Here is a 15,792-nt window from a genome sequence, read left to right as displayed (position 1 = left end):
AGAGGGAGGCAGTGAAGTTACTGAAATACAGAAAGGCAGAAGATCTGAGTTCTTTGTTCTGGGATGAGGGTGAACTAGAGGAGGTAGATAGACTGTAGACTGTCTAGTCGGGAAAGAGGAGGAGGATAGGACACTTTTGGCATATTTAAGTGGACCTTAAGAACCGTTTTGAAAGAGATTATTGTATTTATTGTAGGGAAAGAAGTCGTATGACAATCTAGTGAATGGACAAACGTCTCCCTGTTTTGGGCCCCATGTGGGATTCAAACAAACACCCTCTAAATACATGGTGAATGCCGCATCCTTGTTGAAAGAGTGTCCAGGCTGGCTGTCGCAGGGCACCGCACTGTTCACATAACATGGCCGATGTTTGGCAAAACATGGAGCGGCAGAGACAGGAAGTGAGAGAGGACGTCATCGCCCTGCAGAGCCTCTCGAGACACACTCCGCACTTCTCACCTCTGACACACACACACACAAACACACATTTGCGCACACACACACACACACAAATGCAAACACACACACACACGAACACACACACACACACACACACACACACACACACACACACACACACACACACACACACACACACACACACACACACACACACACCACCGATAATTGCAGCTACTCACATTTCAGATTAAAGATATACACAATACACAGAGGGACATTCATATATAAACAAACACACACACACATATACACACACATAAAACCTGACGCACAAAGAGCTGAAGCAGCAGCCCATTCTCCTTCCAGGGGCAAAGACAGCCTGTTGTTCCTGGCCGACCGACTGCTGTCCTGACGTCTGGTTCTCCCCAGGTTTACCATTAGGCTCATTTGTGCTCTTATTCAAACATGTTACAACAACCCCTCAAATATTTCAAGGATAAGGAAAAGAAGCATTTTATTAAAGATGGAATTGTACTTAACATGAGAGAAATGTCATGTTTAAAGTGGCGGCTGATACGAATGGGTCCTGTGTGAGTGTGTTTGTGTGTGTGTGTGTGTGTGTGTGTGTGTGTGTGTGTGTGTGTGTGTGTGTGTGTGTGTGTGTGTGTGTGTGTGTGTGTGTGTGTGTGTGTGTGTGTGTGTTATGTGACTGTGACTTGTAATCAACTTTTGAGCAGCATTCCAATAAAAGAGCAATTAAGCAGATATTTAAATGGGAATAACAACAAAGGATAAAATAACAAGCCTCTCTATTCAGAGTAAAGCTCACTCATTAGGTCAAAAGGGTGAGAAATCTGAAAAGCGTTCTTCTTACCATCGTTTTGGCTCATGAGTTAACTGGTGTCCCTGCCAGGTTTCGACAATTGTCCTCTGATGTTTTTTTTTTTTGTCATATCCTGTGGATAAAGGTTTTAGAGTGGATAGACTTTGAGGCTGAAATTAACAACTCAGTTTAGGCTTGGATCAATGGTGTAATTGTAGCAATCTAATGACAGAACCATGATATCCAAGTGCTATTATTATGGCTGGGTAGGCCTACACGTATAACGGCATGATTACAAAAGGCCCCTTACCATAAAATTGCATGTTGATGATTAAATAAAATGTTTACATGTGGCGTACACAATGATGCATGCTGAGAAAAGCCATTTTCTGTGGAAAAATAATTCCAAGATCTAAACGCTGAAAGAATGGCAGTCCCAGATTGCACTTGGCTCACGCTCCAAAGACAGATGAGTGCGTTGCAACACTTCCTCCATGCAAGCCGAGCATGGTGCTCTGGAAAGCATCTCAAAGAGCAAAGGTCAACCTGTGTTATTATCGTGTGGTACCCCTGCCAAGAAAGAGATTGCCTTGTTTTTAAGGGGCTGATGCACATCACCAAGAGGTGAACAGCGGCTCGGAAACAAAGTGTGAAAAATTGCCTTATAAAGTCACAAAACTCACGCACGATTCAAGTAGTCCAATGTAAACAGCTGACAGCTGTTTTTTAATGACGTCTAGATGAATTCCTCCATGCGTTGATTTTTAAAACATGTAAACGCTCATTGATTAAAATAAAGATGACAGGATTCACATCGTTTACGAAAACAATACAGAGAGCAAAATAACCTACGAGTAGACACACCTGAAATATGGTGGTTCACTTTATTGTGTTACCTCCATATCATTGGTGGAACATGACATCCAATGCACCCTAATGACATTTAGCAAATGCTTTAATCCATCTAGCTGTTTTCAATAGTTTCAGACAGTTTTAAACAGTATTGGACCGAAGATCGACCAAATAACAGCCGCCTGCATGGGCTCTAAAGATGAAAATCTTCATGGGATCAAACTGCCTGTGATAGTAATCCTCTCAGGGGGAAAGTAGGCCAGACAGGTGCGGGCTGTCCAGCCGCCAGGGCCACAGCCTCCCAGACGCTCACCCACATCAGGCCAGGACCACAGTGCACACATGATTTAGCTCCGCTGAGTGTGATGCTTCGTGTGTGTGTGCGTGTGTGTGTGTGTGTGTGTGTGTGTGTGTGTGTGTGTGTGTGTGTAAAATAATAAACTGTGTAGTGTAACTACTACAAATTGCACTCTTGGAGAATCCCATACAGAAATTAAATCTTTATGCACGGCTAAATGCATGGGTTAGTAAAGCTGTAAAATATGAGGTCCTGCTGATTTACAAGGCGAGTGTATTCATAAATATGAATTATGCTAATGAACACCTTCATAATTATAGCCGTCGCTGTATCTCCACATCCATACTATCGCCGGTATAATTGAGCGTTGTTTGTTATGATTGGTCGGATAACTTCCTCAGGAGCTGCGGGGCGGATCCAACCCCCACAGTTCATGAAATCTCCTTCACATGGCTCCAATCCACTCTGCATTAAGTAGGAAGGAGAACGTTTGTGTGTGTATGTAATGTGTGTGTGTGTGTGTGTGTCTTTGTGTGTGTGTGTGTGTGTGTGTGTGTGTGTGTGTGTGTGTGTGTGTGTGTGTGTGTGTGTGTGTGTGTGTGTGTGTGTGTGTGCGTCCCCCAGCCACAAAAACAACAAACCCGTTTTGGGGCTGAAAAGTGACGGTGGAGTTACCGGAGCGACACAAAAAGGGATAGTGTCTAATGGGAGGGAGGGTGGAAGGAAAAGAGAGAGAGAGAGAAAGAGAGGTGGGGGGAGATAGTGGAGAGAACGAGAGAGAGAGAGAGAGAGAGAGAGAGAGAGAGAGAGAGAGAGAGAGAGAGAGAGAGAGAGAGAGAGAGAGAGAGAGAGAGAGAGAGAGAGAGAGAGAGAGAGAGAGAGAGAGAGAGAGAGAGAGAGAGAGAGAGAGAGAGAGGGAGGGAGGGAGGGAGGGAGAGAGAGAGAGAGAGAGAGAGAGAGAGAGAGAGAGAGAGTGTATACCCGGCCTATGAAACCAGAAGTTTGAAGCCAGGTTGTGTTTTGGTGCACACAGGTTGATCAACAGGAGTTACTGAACATTAGGGAAATTAGACATTTTCAAACTTCCAAATGTATTTATTCCTTGATGAGGGGGTCATTTGTGTTATTCCCTGAGCGTCTAGTTTGAGATTGCGTTTTTGGAAATCTGATTGAGCGTACCAAAGGTAACATACTCCCAAGAACACTGTCTTATTAGCCCTATTAAGCTAAATTTCATAATGCCCTGAGAGACCCTCACACAGTCTGCACCTATTTGTCTGACATTCCCAGGACGGTCAAACCCATCCGCCTTGGCTGATAGGGAGATGGCCTTGGATTCAGACAGCGACAACAGAGGTTTGTCACGAAGCGCGCATGAAAAACATCCTCGGGCGGCGTTGGAGCGCGGCGGCTATGTAAGAGCACGTGTGAAGCCCCTGCCACGGGACGCCGACGACCATCAGTCGTGGACGAGTAGCGGAGCAGCCGTGACATGGAGGAGTTTCCGAGGAGCGTCGTCTGCCGTCTGCGTGGCTTCAGTCTCGCTTATTCTCGCTCTGCTGCTCAGATTGGTCGGTTGGGACGCAGGCCTGGTAGGCGCACTACATTACAGCCACGAAAATAGCAGCGAATCCCGTCCTGCTCGTCGTCGTCTTCATTGTGCAGCAGCAGCGGTAGCGAGCGGCGCTGCTGAGCTCCTCCTAGCCGCGTGGTACCTGCTTTCTCCCGTGTTTACCCTCGCATGTGCCTTCTTCTGGATCGGGCTTTATCTGCGTCGCCGCGGGGTAGGGGTCCGGACGGCGGTGTGGTCGCTGGCGGTGTGTTGCCTGAGCGAAGCGGCGGCACAGAGCCTCCCGTCCCGCGGCCGCGGTGCAGAGGAGCAGCTCGTGTCTCTCCCGGTCACCCTGGTGGTCCTCGGCTGCCTGGCCGGTGGGACTCTGCAGGTCGTCACGGGGCTTGCCCAGGGAGTGTCCTCGCTTGTCTTCATCAGCGGCATCCGGGTGGTCTCACTCGTGTCTCTGAGAGGAGTCGGGGCCTGCTGGAGACCCTACCTGGCCTACCTGCTGGGGCTGCTCGGGGTTTTGCTTGCGAGGTATGCTGACCGGCTCCTGCCGGCCTCAGGGACCAGCGGGACGGGGTGCTGTGGCTCTGTGACCGGGGCGAAGGAGGAGGACATCCCGGTCTTCAAGCGGAGACGGAGGTCCAGCTCCATAGCGGCCTCGGAGATGATGGCTCAAGCGCAGAGCAACAGCAAGTCCCACCGCAGGACCTCGCTGCCCTGCATTCCGCGGGACCACCAGGTCAGAGCTCGGACACTTGTCCCATTCAAAGTCAGTTATTACCATCACAACACGTCGTTTGCATGATTTTTAGTGATGGACATACGATTTGGGACAGCTTTGCCCAAACATGCTTACGAATAAATAATAAAAATCGGACAATAATATTAATAAGCATACAAATACAAACAATATTGATGCTAATAATAATTTACCGATCATATAATAATAATAGTAACAATAATAATAATGATGATACCAATAATTGTAATGGCTAAAATGTTGGATAATAGCATCATAATAACATTATATCATCAATATATGGTAGATTGGATATCCTGGTTTATGATTGGCTTATGACGGAGTTGTGCAGGGCCGGAGCAGCTTCCTCTACCTCCTAACTGACTTCATGCTCTGAGTCACCGCGCGGGACCGTGTTTGTGTTGCTGATAAGCAAATGGACGACGATGCACTTAGCAGGCTAATGCCGCGGTCGAGTGGTCAGGGGAGTGGTGTAAGATTGCAATTAAAGCCTCACTGTTATGTGTGTGTGTGTGTGTGTGTGTGTGTGTGTGTGTGTGTGTGTGTGTGTGTGTGTGTGTGTGTGTGTGTGTGTGTGTGTGTGTGTGTGTGTGTGTGTGTGTGTGTGTGTGTGTTTGTGTGCTTCCATGTGTTTGTGTGTGTGTGTGTGTGTGTGTGTGTGCGCGCACTGTCATCTGTGCGCACGTGGAGGCTACATTCTAATATAGGCTAGATCCCAATACGAAAATATGAAAAATAAATCACTAGGTGAAGGCATATGTTGTTCCTGGGTGCAGGTAGTATCAACAATGGATGTCAAGATGAAGCTGTATCTGATGAACAGATGTGTGTGTGTACATCTTTGGTACATTGGACATGGTATATGGAAGACTTATGCATACCTCCTTTGCATTTGCAATCACTATCATCGCAGGCGGTGTTGTTTGAGTTCATGTTTGTGCGGTATAAAAAACACACATAGTTGCTAGCCCGCAGCCACACACCAAACCACCCACACGCAGACACACAGACACCCATAGACACGCACAGACACACACACACACACACACACACACACACACACAGCATAAGTTCTGATATACTTTGTATTATTTGAAGTGATCCTACGTGTTCTCTCGTGTCGTGTTTGGTTCTCTGAGCCACTTCCTCTGGAGGGGCACAGGCTCCTGGTGACAGCTTACTGTGAGGCACAGCATGGTACAATACCTCTCATCTTCAAACATGGACATTTAACTAGAGGAATTTGTTTGAGTCAAGCAAGATGCCTCATACCTCAGATCATCATGTCTGCTCTGATGGCTTTTGTAATGAATGATTTTTTCCATCTGGGAAGCCGGTTTTATAATTAGTGATCGACCGATATGGATTTTTTAGGGCCGATACCGATACCGATCTTTTTTCATGAGCCATAGCCGATAACCGATACGCCGATACTGATTTTCTTACTGATTTTCCGATATTTGGAGTCGATACTACCCTGGATATTCAAAGTTCTTGTGAGAGCACAATTTGACTTTGCTTAGCGGAACGAGCAATAAACGTGTATATTCTGGGCCTCCCCTGGCCCAGAACATTAACGAATCACATCGATGAATCAATATAGGCGGGCCAAAAGCTGTTTTGCCGACCGGATACGGCAAGAGTCTTATTTATTGGTTAGCTGCACTGGTCTGGATATGTCACCCCTTGTATTCTTCTGATTGGTCGTAGTGTTATCCAATGTGTGTTATCCACTGATATTTTCAAATGCATGCTTTGTGCCGCCACTCGAGTTGGGCCATTTTCATTACTCGTTGCCAGACCCTACAGCGTTCTAGATGTGGGTCTGGATTTCCAGGCTAAGCCTCCCTCAATTTGCATCATAAAAATGACACAATGATGATAACAAATGTTACAATGTCTCAATTTTAAAGAAATATGAACATTTATTGAACTGTCTGTAAAACATGCCAAAGGGGGAAAAAAACAAACAGCCGACACCGGAAAAAGAATCGGCCGATACCAATACACTTAAAAAACACAAATATCGGCCGATTATACGGCCGGTTGATACATCGGTCGAACACTGTTTATAATGGTAGATTATGAGCTAAGCATCCAACAACGATTGAGACTCTTGCTAAATACGTTCCGGTGTTAACTCAAGGATTAGCCTACGTTGACAGTCAAGGGGAATTGTGAAATGTTGTGGCAGTTTAAACCATCTTACTTTCAGACACAATATACAAAGTGGACAGGATGGTCCTGATCGACCACACAGCCAGTGAGGCTCTTCTCATGAGCTAGCCCGTCTATGGCCCAGATGGAGAACAACTCCCTCCGTCAGTTTTACTAGACCCTCAGTTTTACTAGACCCTCCATCATTTGTACTAGACCCTCCATCAGTTGTAGTAGACCCTCCCTCCATCAGTTGTAGTGGACCCTCCCTCCATCAGTTGTAGTGGACCCTCCCTCCATCAGTTGTAGTGGACCCTCCCTCCATCAGTTGTAGTAGAACCTCCCTCCATCAGTTGTAGTAGACCCTCCATCAGTTGTAGTGGACCCTCCCTCCATCAGTTGTAGTAGACCCTCCATCAGTTGTAGTGGACCCTCCCTCCATCAGTTGTAGTGGACCCTCCCTCCATCAGTTGTAGTAGACCCTCCCTCCATCAGTTGTAGTAGACCCTCCATCAGTTGTAGTGGACCCTCCCTCCATCAGTTGTAGTAGACCCTTCCTCCATCAGTTGCAGTAGACCCTTCCTCCATCAGTTGCAGTAGACCCTTCCTCCATCAGTTGTACCGGACCCTCCATCAGTGGCTTGTGCCGTCTTGACCGAGTGGGTCTGGAGTGGTTCATGCAGGCCCACGCTGGCCCGGGACCAGCTGCTGTGCTCTGAGGGACGCCTGATTGCACGCCGCTCATCGGTTTCCAGGGAACCTGGTGTCCTTTCTGTATTATTAGACGTCACCCGTTTCCATTCCAGCCACTGGTCTATCGGAGCAAGCTGACAGCACTGATGACAAATTAGACCCAACACACACAAACATACACACAGACACACACACACACACACACACAAATATACACACACACACACACACACACACACACACACACACACACACACACACACACACACACACACACACACACACACACACACACACACACACACACACACACACACACACACACACACACACACAGACACCCCCAGAGCACTTAGATGTGTGCCTAGGAACCTCAAAAGACCTCTGCATCCCCCCATCCCATGTGGACAGTGTGTCCTCCACCAGGCTAAGCTCGCTGGGCGGTTTGTACTTTCCTTAAGACGGGGAGAGTGATCAAAAGAGATAAGACATCAGTGTGTGTCTGCGTGTGTGTGTGTTTGTGTGAATAAGTAACTGAGTGTGTTTGTGGTGTGTGAGGTAATAACGTATGTTCTTCATTCTGTTATATTTTGTCCAATCCCTTTCTGCGGTGTGTGAGACTAGTCGAACAACGCTAACGCTTTTTAAATTTGATAAACACATGCGCAATTATGGAAAACAAAATTTCCAAATATTTTTAATTGGGCTTATTTTATCTACATGTTTTAATGTAGGAGTCAATAATAATTGTCCACTGGCAATAGCATTCGGCCCGTTTCACTTTCAACATTGGTTGAGTGACTTCCTCTATCACAATGTTGCTTTGCATTTGTATTTTCCGCTTGTGTTTTGCCAACCGTGAGTATATGAGGTTTGTTCCACACGTCTCGGCCACCATACCTTTCCCATTTCCTTTCACATTTGAAGACAAACTGAAAAACACCCACGGCCCCACAAACACTGATATAAACGCGCATACACACACACAAACCCCCCCACACACACACACACACACACAAACACACACACACTGATAAACACACACACACACACACACACACACACATTGATAAACAGAAATAAACACACACACACACACGATGATAAACACACACACACACACACACACACACACACACACACACACACACACACACACACACACACACACACACACGTGTGTGTGTGTGTTTTGTGCATGTGTTTTGTGCATGTAGTAGTTGATGCCTCCAGAGTGCAGCTGTACCTGGAGGTGCAGGGCGACTCCCTGGCTGTGCAGTATTTATGAAAGCCTGCACTGCTTGCCAAGCCAGCATCAAGAGAGGCTCTCACGGACGTCTTGAAAGCTGGCTCCGCTTTCTGTTGGACATGACCCTTTTTAGGCCTTGTTATGATGAAGTAATGTTATGGATGAAAACAACCTGGATTGTTATATAATTGTAACATTTGAAATGACCATCTTAAAGGTTTTTTGTTTTGAAGTCAGATATATTGGGTTTTTGTTTCTGTGCTCTGCTCTGTTTTATTGTTTTCATATTAAAGCAGAGTTATCAGAAATATAAATCAGTAAACACAAAAACGGTTAACTGATTTACATTAGTAAACAGTGACTTACTTCAAATAAGTACAGAACATTTAGCAAACAAGGCTAGTTGAGCTTTGTGAGTTATACACAAGGTGTTAGCTAGTCGTTGGTAGTCCACTGCCCCTGTTCACCAAGTACAACATCAGAATAGTTGATGTTGGCTGTTGAAATGGAGGACAGACCTTGAGAACGTGTTCGCCAGGTTACATAACCTATTCATCATCTCATCTGTGTCAAGGAGTGATAGAGCAGGAGGAGGAGGGAGAGGAGGTGGAGGGAGGGTGGGGGGGAGAGAGGAGGTCAGAGGTGGGGGAGGTGGAGGGAGAGGGAGGAAGAGGAGGGATGGAGGAGGGAGTGGGCGAGGAGATGAGGAAGGAGGAGGGGGGGAGCGAGTCGTGAGGAGGAAGTAGGCGGAGGAGGGCGGAGGGAGGGAGGAGGAGGGGCCTTCTCAAGCTCATGTAAAGCAGGAGGAGGTGGGCTGGTCCCAGGGCTCTATGAGGGAGGCTTCATGCGCTCTCTTTGACGCACATCCATTTCTAGGGAATACACCAGCCTCTGGTTGCCTTAACGGTTGACATAGCGCGGCATCGTGTTTAATCTGGGTCATTTAGTAGTTAGCGTCATCAGTGTTATACTTGAGCATTTCTTCTGGGAAAATAGCATACATATGTTTAGTCATGTTTACCATACCTTTAATATAGTTTACTATTGAAATTGAATCAAAACGTTGTTTTCGAAAGGGTTTGATGTGTGAAGGCCGGCACTTATTTTTCAACTGTGATATTTGAAGAATTAAGATGCCCTACATACGAAGAAGAAGCGGTGTTTGTGCCACTTTAAAAACTGTCTTTATTATTGCTCTTTTCAAAAGCTCTAGTAAAAGTCTTCATGTCTTTCCTTTTCCGTCTTAACCACAAAGAAAAGTCCCTGCATGATATCATCAGACCAATTTGTGATGAAGTGAGTTCCCTTATCTGGCCAGTGCATGTCTGAATGTAGTTCATTTGTATCATAATACATTCTTGTGTTGCAGTAGGGACAAGTATGCAACAGCCAATGAGATAAGGGTTACTGCAAATTGTTATGTTGGGTCCGAGATTGTTTCTCTATTTCAGGCCCGTAATCCTGCCTCCCACTATTTGACTAAGAATACATAAACATTCTGCTGCACAACTTGTGCAGCATTAAAGATTTTTATGTGCTTAAAATAAATATGTTGGCCTAAATAGAAAACACACAAGTCCTTTTTGACTACATTTCTTTCATTTCACGACAGACAGCGGTCTACTGCTGGATGAATAAATTCACTTGTATGCCTCAAAATACCATAGCTGCCTTATTGGTTTGACCTTCAGGAAACAGCTGAACATAGACTGGAACAAATGATTACTTATCGGTGGTGCAATCTTCATAGGAGTCAAAACAGATTGCATGCTTTTGTAAATATTAATAGAAATAAGAATAACAAAGATGAATGGATAAATCCACAGAGGAAGAGAGCGAATGAAATAACGAATTAATAAATATAAGTAAAGAGAAAATATGTTATAGGACAGGAACAGGACATCTTAAATAATATTGCATCATGTAAAAAGACTCATTAATATGCCTGCTGATTTCCCTTGGTGAAGCCAATAGCACTGGAGATGGCAGAAACCCAGGTGAATGGAGTAAACACACTGAGCTGCTATGTTTTACAGGACAGTGGAGCAGATTAATGTGGGACTGGGGACATTAGTATGGGATTACAGTGAGGAGTGAGACATGAATGAAATGAGAGAGGTATGTCAGGGCGCTGGCAGACAGCAGGGACTCCCAGTGTCAAACTGGCAGCTTCCCTTTAATGGAATGCTTCATTCAGGAGGAAGGTATCCCGGTGTGTGTGTGAGAGAGAGAGAGAGAGAGAGAGAGAGAGAGAGAGAGAGAGAGAGAGAGAGAGAGAGAGAGAGAGAGAGAGAGAGAGAGAGAGAGAGAGAGAGAGAGAGAGAGAGAGAGAGAGAGAGAGAGAGAGAGACCAACGGAGGCGATACTGATGCATTGTGTGTAACTGTGCGTTGGTGTGTGTGTGTGTTTGTGTGTGGTTGTCCACATCTGTGTCTGTGTGATTTAAACGGAGAAGACAGTGTGAGTACACAATTGTGAAGAGGGCCAAAATTGGAGCGGCACTGAGATCGTGTGTGTGTGTGTGTGGGGGGGGGGGGGGGTTGTGTGTTGGGTTGTGGGTGTGGGGTTGTGTGTTCAGATGTGTGGTGGAGTGTGTGTGTGGGGTTGTGTGTTGGAATGTGTGTGTTTGTGTGTACTCGTGTGATTGTGTATGTTGAGGGTTGTGTGTTAGTGTTTGTGTGTGTGTGTGTGTGTGTGTGTGTGTGTGTGTGTGTGTGTGTGTGTGTGTGGTGTGTGTGGGTGTGTGTGTGTGTGTGTGTGTGTGTGTGTGTGTGTGTGTGTGTGTACGGGGGGTGGGTGTGTCTGTGTGTGTATGTTGTTTCCATCGAAACACAAGTGTTGATGGTCAGAGTAACTGGCTGGTCCCGACTGGCCAACTTCACAGCTGTACTTGTAAACACACCACTGAGTTCTTACCAAACGCATGCCAGCAGTGCACGCACATACTGTACACACACACAAACGCACCCACACATGTATATTTGAGTACGCGGCACACACTTCACACGTACAAACACACACACACACACACACATACACAGAACCATTTGAGTACACTGCACACACTTCACACGTACAAACACACAGACACACACACACACACACATTTGAGTAAACAGCACACACTTCACACGTACAAACACACAAAAACACACAGACGCACACACACAGGCACACACACACTCACACACACACAGTCACACTCAAACACGTTAATGCAAAGAAATAGCTGAGCCATGTTGACCTTTGAGAATGATGTGTGTGGAAAGTTGTTTCTTTGGCATCACATATATGAGTAGAGAGAGAGAGGAGAGAGAGAGAGAGAGAGAGAGAGAGAGAGAGAGAGGAGAGAGAGAGAGAGAGAGAGAGAGAGAGAGAGAGAGAGAGAGAGAGAGAGAGAGAGAGAGAGAGAGAGAGAGGAGAGAGAGAGAGAGAGAGAGAGAGAGAGAGAGAGAGCCCTCTGGTCGATGGCTGAAAAGGCAGAGCCAAATTATTGTAACCTGGACTACTGTAAACACACACACACACACACACCACACACACACACACACACACACACACACACACACACACACACACACACACACACACACACACACACACACACACACACACACACTCTCTCTCTCTCTTCCCCATACACTAACACAGTGGCTTCCCTGCTGGCTGTCCAGATGAGGTTTGTGGCCTTGGACAAGGACTGCCTTGTTGCTTCCCTCAATGCTCTGTTTTAGGTTCCAAAATATGCTGCGGCAGATGGGGACGGAAGGCAGAGTTTTGGCCTGGGCAGCTCTAGCCCAGCCCGGTTCTGTCTGTCTGTATTGCCCGTAATGTCCCTCAGAGACGAGGGTAAACACGTTGCATGCATGGTCTTCAGATTGTGTGAATGTGTTGCCACTGTAGTAAGATGTCATCTGCGGCTCTCCTCAAACGCTCTGATGATGAGACGTGATTGCTTTAAACCTTAATAATTTCAAGAAAAATCATGACAGAGCTTGTAAACACACACACACTCAATTATGTATATGACTTATTATGGGTTCGGAGGTTTTGATGTTAGTTTCCCATCGCACTTTAAGACAGGAAATGGTAACAGAAAAAGCATGCGTGTGTATTCCCCTGCCGTCCTCCCTGGCGGGCGATGCACTGATTAAAGGATGCTGTTTCTATCATACCACATCACACCTCGGATGCACCAGCGCACCCCCGGGCCCCCGCAGGTCTTAAAATGCAAACCACAGATGTTCCAGGACTTGTACAGTTTTTCCAGTTATCATCAGGGCTTCCTATACACTGGCTAGCTAGCCTGCTGCTACGCTACTCTATATTCAAGGTTGTGTGTTACTTGATTGAAGATGTGAGCTCATGGATATGTGCAACTACATCTACACACACGCACACGCACGCAGGCACGCACACACACGCACACACACACATGAATTCATGTGCACATATGTGTGTGTGTGTGTGTGTGTGTGTGTGTGTGTGTGTGTGTGTGTGTGTGTGTGTGTGTGTGTGTGTGTGTGTGTGTGTGTGGTGTGTGTGTGGTGTGTGTGTGTGTGTGTGTGTGTGTGTGTGTGTGTGTGTGTGTGCGTGCGTGCGTGCGTGTGTGTGTGATCGAGGTTTGGACTCAGTCAGCTGTTTGTCTTGGACACCTCCCCCCAACATGCCTGCAGATTAGTCAATCAGATAACAGGAGGGCATAATTGCACCACATGGATGTTAGATTGTATATTAGACACACACACACACACACACACACATACACACACACACACACACCACACACACACACACACACACACACAACACACACACACACACACACACACACACACACACACACACACACACACACACACACACACACAGATACATACATACACGCATACATGCATACGTACATACATACATACATACATACATACATACATACATACATACGTACATACGTACGTACATACATACGTACGTACGTACATACATACATACATACATACATACATACCTACCTACCTACCTACCTACCTACCTACCTACCTACCTACCTACCTACCTACCTACCTACCTACCTACATACATGCATACATTCAAACACACCGGACACACACACACACACACACACACACATACACACAGTAAATGGATTTACACTCACATAGTGTTGTACAAACCGATGACGTACTTCCATGGGCCAGTGGTTTCTCTGTTGTGACTCTGGCCTGGTGGTGTCAGCCAGGCACTGATCAGCCTCCACTTACCCTTCTCTATGGCCCAGCAGTTTGCACCGACAGCTGTGTCTCTTTATCGAGGTTGACAGACAGATACGCAAACAGGCTTACGATGCCCCGTGTTTGGTTTTTATTGCCTATTAGTGTGATATTTCAACTCGGAGGATTTTCCTGAAGCTAACAATGCAGTTGGTGTGAAGACTTGTGTGTTTATTTTGGACAGCTGCAGTCGTAGTCTCTTGCTTTACTTAAATTTCCTTATTTGATTATTTTTCACACCGTTTCACCTTTATCGTTCAACGCACATTACACTGGATTTTAGTCATGGTTCGAGGGAAAATAGAAAGAAAGCTTCTGAATCAGAGTTGCGGACGAGTGTTTATGAGCACAACTTGTAATGTTAGCAGTAGATATAACTTGAAATCGTCCGATATACCCAAAACTATTTATGAAATTATTTGGGGAGTTTGTCTCAAAGCTGCGGTGTGAGGGAGGAGGAAGATCCATGACGATTGTTGAAATGTCATTGTTTTCCACGATAAAACCAAAACAATTGCAAACAAGCTCACAATCCGGATGTTAATACAAACAGAGCAGCGTGTCCAGATATATCCTCGGCTATTCAGGTCAGCCCAGCGCATCTGCTCATGGGTGGCCCCGTCTGCCTATCTATCTATCTATCTATAGCTCTATCACTATTGCTATCATCAATGTTCCCTCACATCTCTCTCCCTCTCCTCATTTGCTTCCCCTGTCCCTCTCATCTTTCTGTCTCTCACTCTCTCATCTCTCTCCCTCTCTCTCTCTCTCTCCCCCTCTCTCTCTCTCTCTCTCATCTCTCTCTCCCTCATCCTCTCTCTCGTCCTCTCTCTCTCGCATCTCCTCTCTCTCTCTCTCTCTCCTCCTCTCTCTCTCTCTCTCTCTTCAGCCAACTTCCTCAGTCTACTTTCATAGGACAAATGCTAAAGGCGGATGCAGTGTCCTCAGCTGCCGTCACTCACTGTGTTATGTAAGATGTAGGCTGATTGTTTGTGCGTGCGCACGGTGTTCTTTGGGCACATGTGTACACTTTGTGTGTGAGTCCTATGTCGCCCCCCCCCACCTCTCCCCAATTAAATGAATAGACAAAATCCTCCCCTGACCCAACCAGGACAATCTCTGGGTTGGTTATTGTACTCCAGTTCAGAAATTAGAAAGTAAAACATTTCACATCTGTTTTTTTCTTTTGTAGTTGTGATTTTACAGAATTGCCCCTCTACAATTTGCATGCATTCAAAGTGACCTTGCACACAGCGTGGTCAAAAACATCCATGTATAACAAACGGTCAACAGCCAAACAAGCCATTCTATTATATCAAGGTTACAGGTTACAAGTTGACATCTTCAACAAACTCAGGCAGTTCAGAACAGTTCAGAACAGTTCAGAACAGATATATATACAATTCATATATATATATATGAAAAATGTTATGAATCACAATGTTAAGAATTCCAATGTTTTGAATCACAATGTTAAGAATCTCAATGTTCTGAATCTGAGCAACATATTATTGACATTTTCATCGTACACATTATTTTTAGGATTAGGGTTACGGCTATTATCTTCATCTATCACATTCTTTCTCCCTCTTACACCCACACGCACGCACACACACACACACACACATGCACAACTCAAAGCAAACAAAGAGATCTGACTGGTGGCAGATTAACGTCAGTGTGGCTGTGTTTATTTCGTCAACACGCCTTCCTCTCAGTACCACCAC

General features: G+C 45.8%; 1 protein-coding gene across 1 annotated transcript in view; it reads left to right on the top strand.

The window, feature by feature from the left end:
• The first annotated feature begins 3,409 nt into the window (after positions 1–3,409).
• The window catches only part of LOC130405627 (cGMP-inhibited 3',5'-cyclic phosphodiesterase 3A-like), a 50,256-nt gene continuing 37,873 nt past the window's right edge, over positions 3,410–15,792 (top strand). Inside the window, 1 exon segment of the mRNA XM_056610804.1 lies at positions 3,410–4,675. Coding sequence (XP_056466779.1) covers positions 3,701–4,675 — 975 coding nt within the window. The 5' untranslated portion in view covers positions 3,410–3,700.

The sequence above is a fragment of the Gadus chalcogrammus genome, chromosome 16 (assembly GCF_026213295.1).
Source record: "Gadus chalcogrammus isolate NIFS_2021 chromosome 16, NIFS_Gcha_1.0, whole genome shotgun sequence".
NCBI lineage: Eukaryota > Metazoa > Chordata > Actinopteri > Gadiformes > Gadidae > Gadus > Gadus chalcogrammus.
This window is presented reverse-complemented; position numbering and strand designations above follow the sequence as displayed.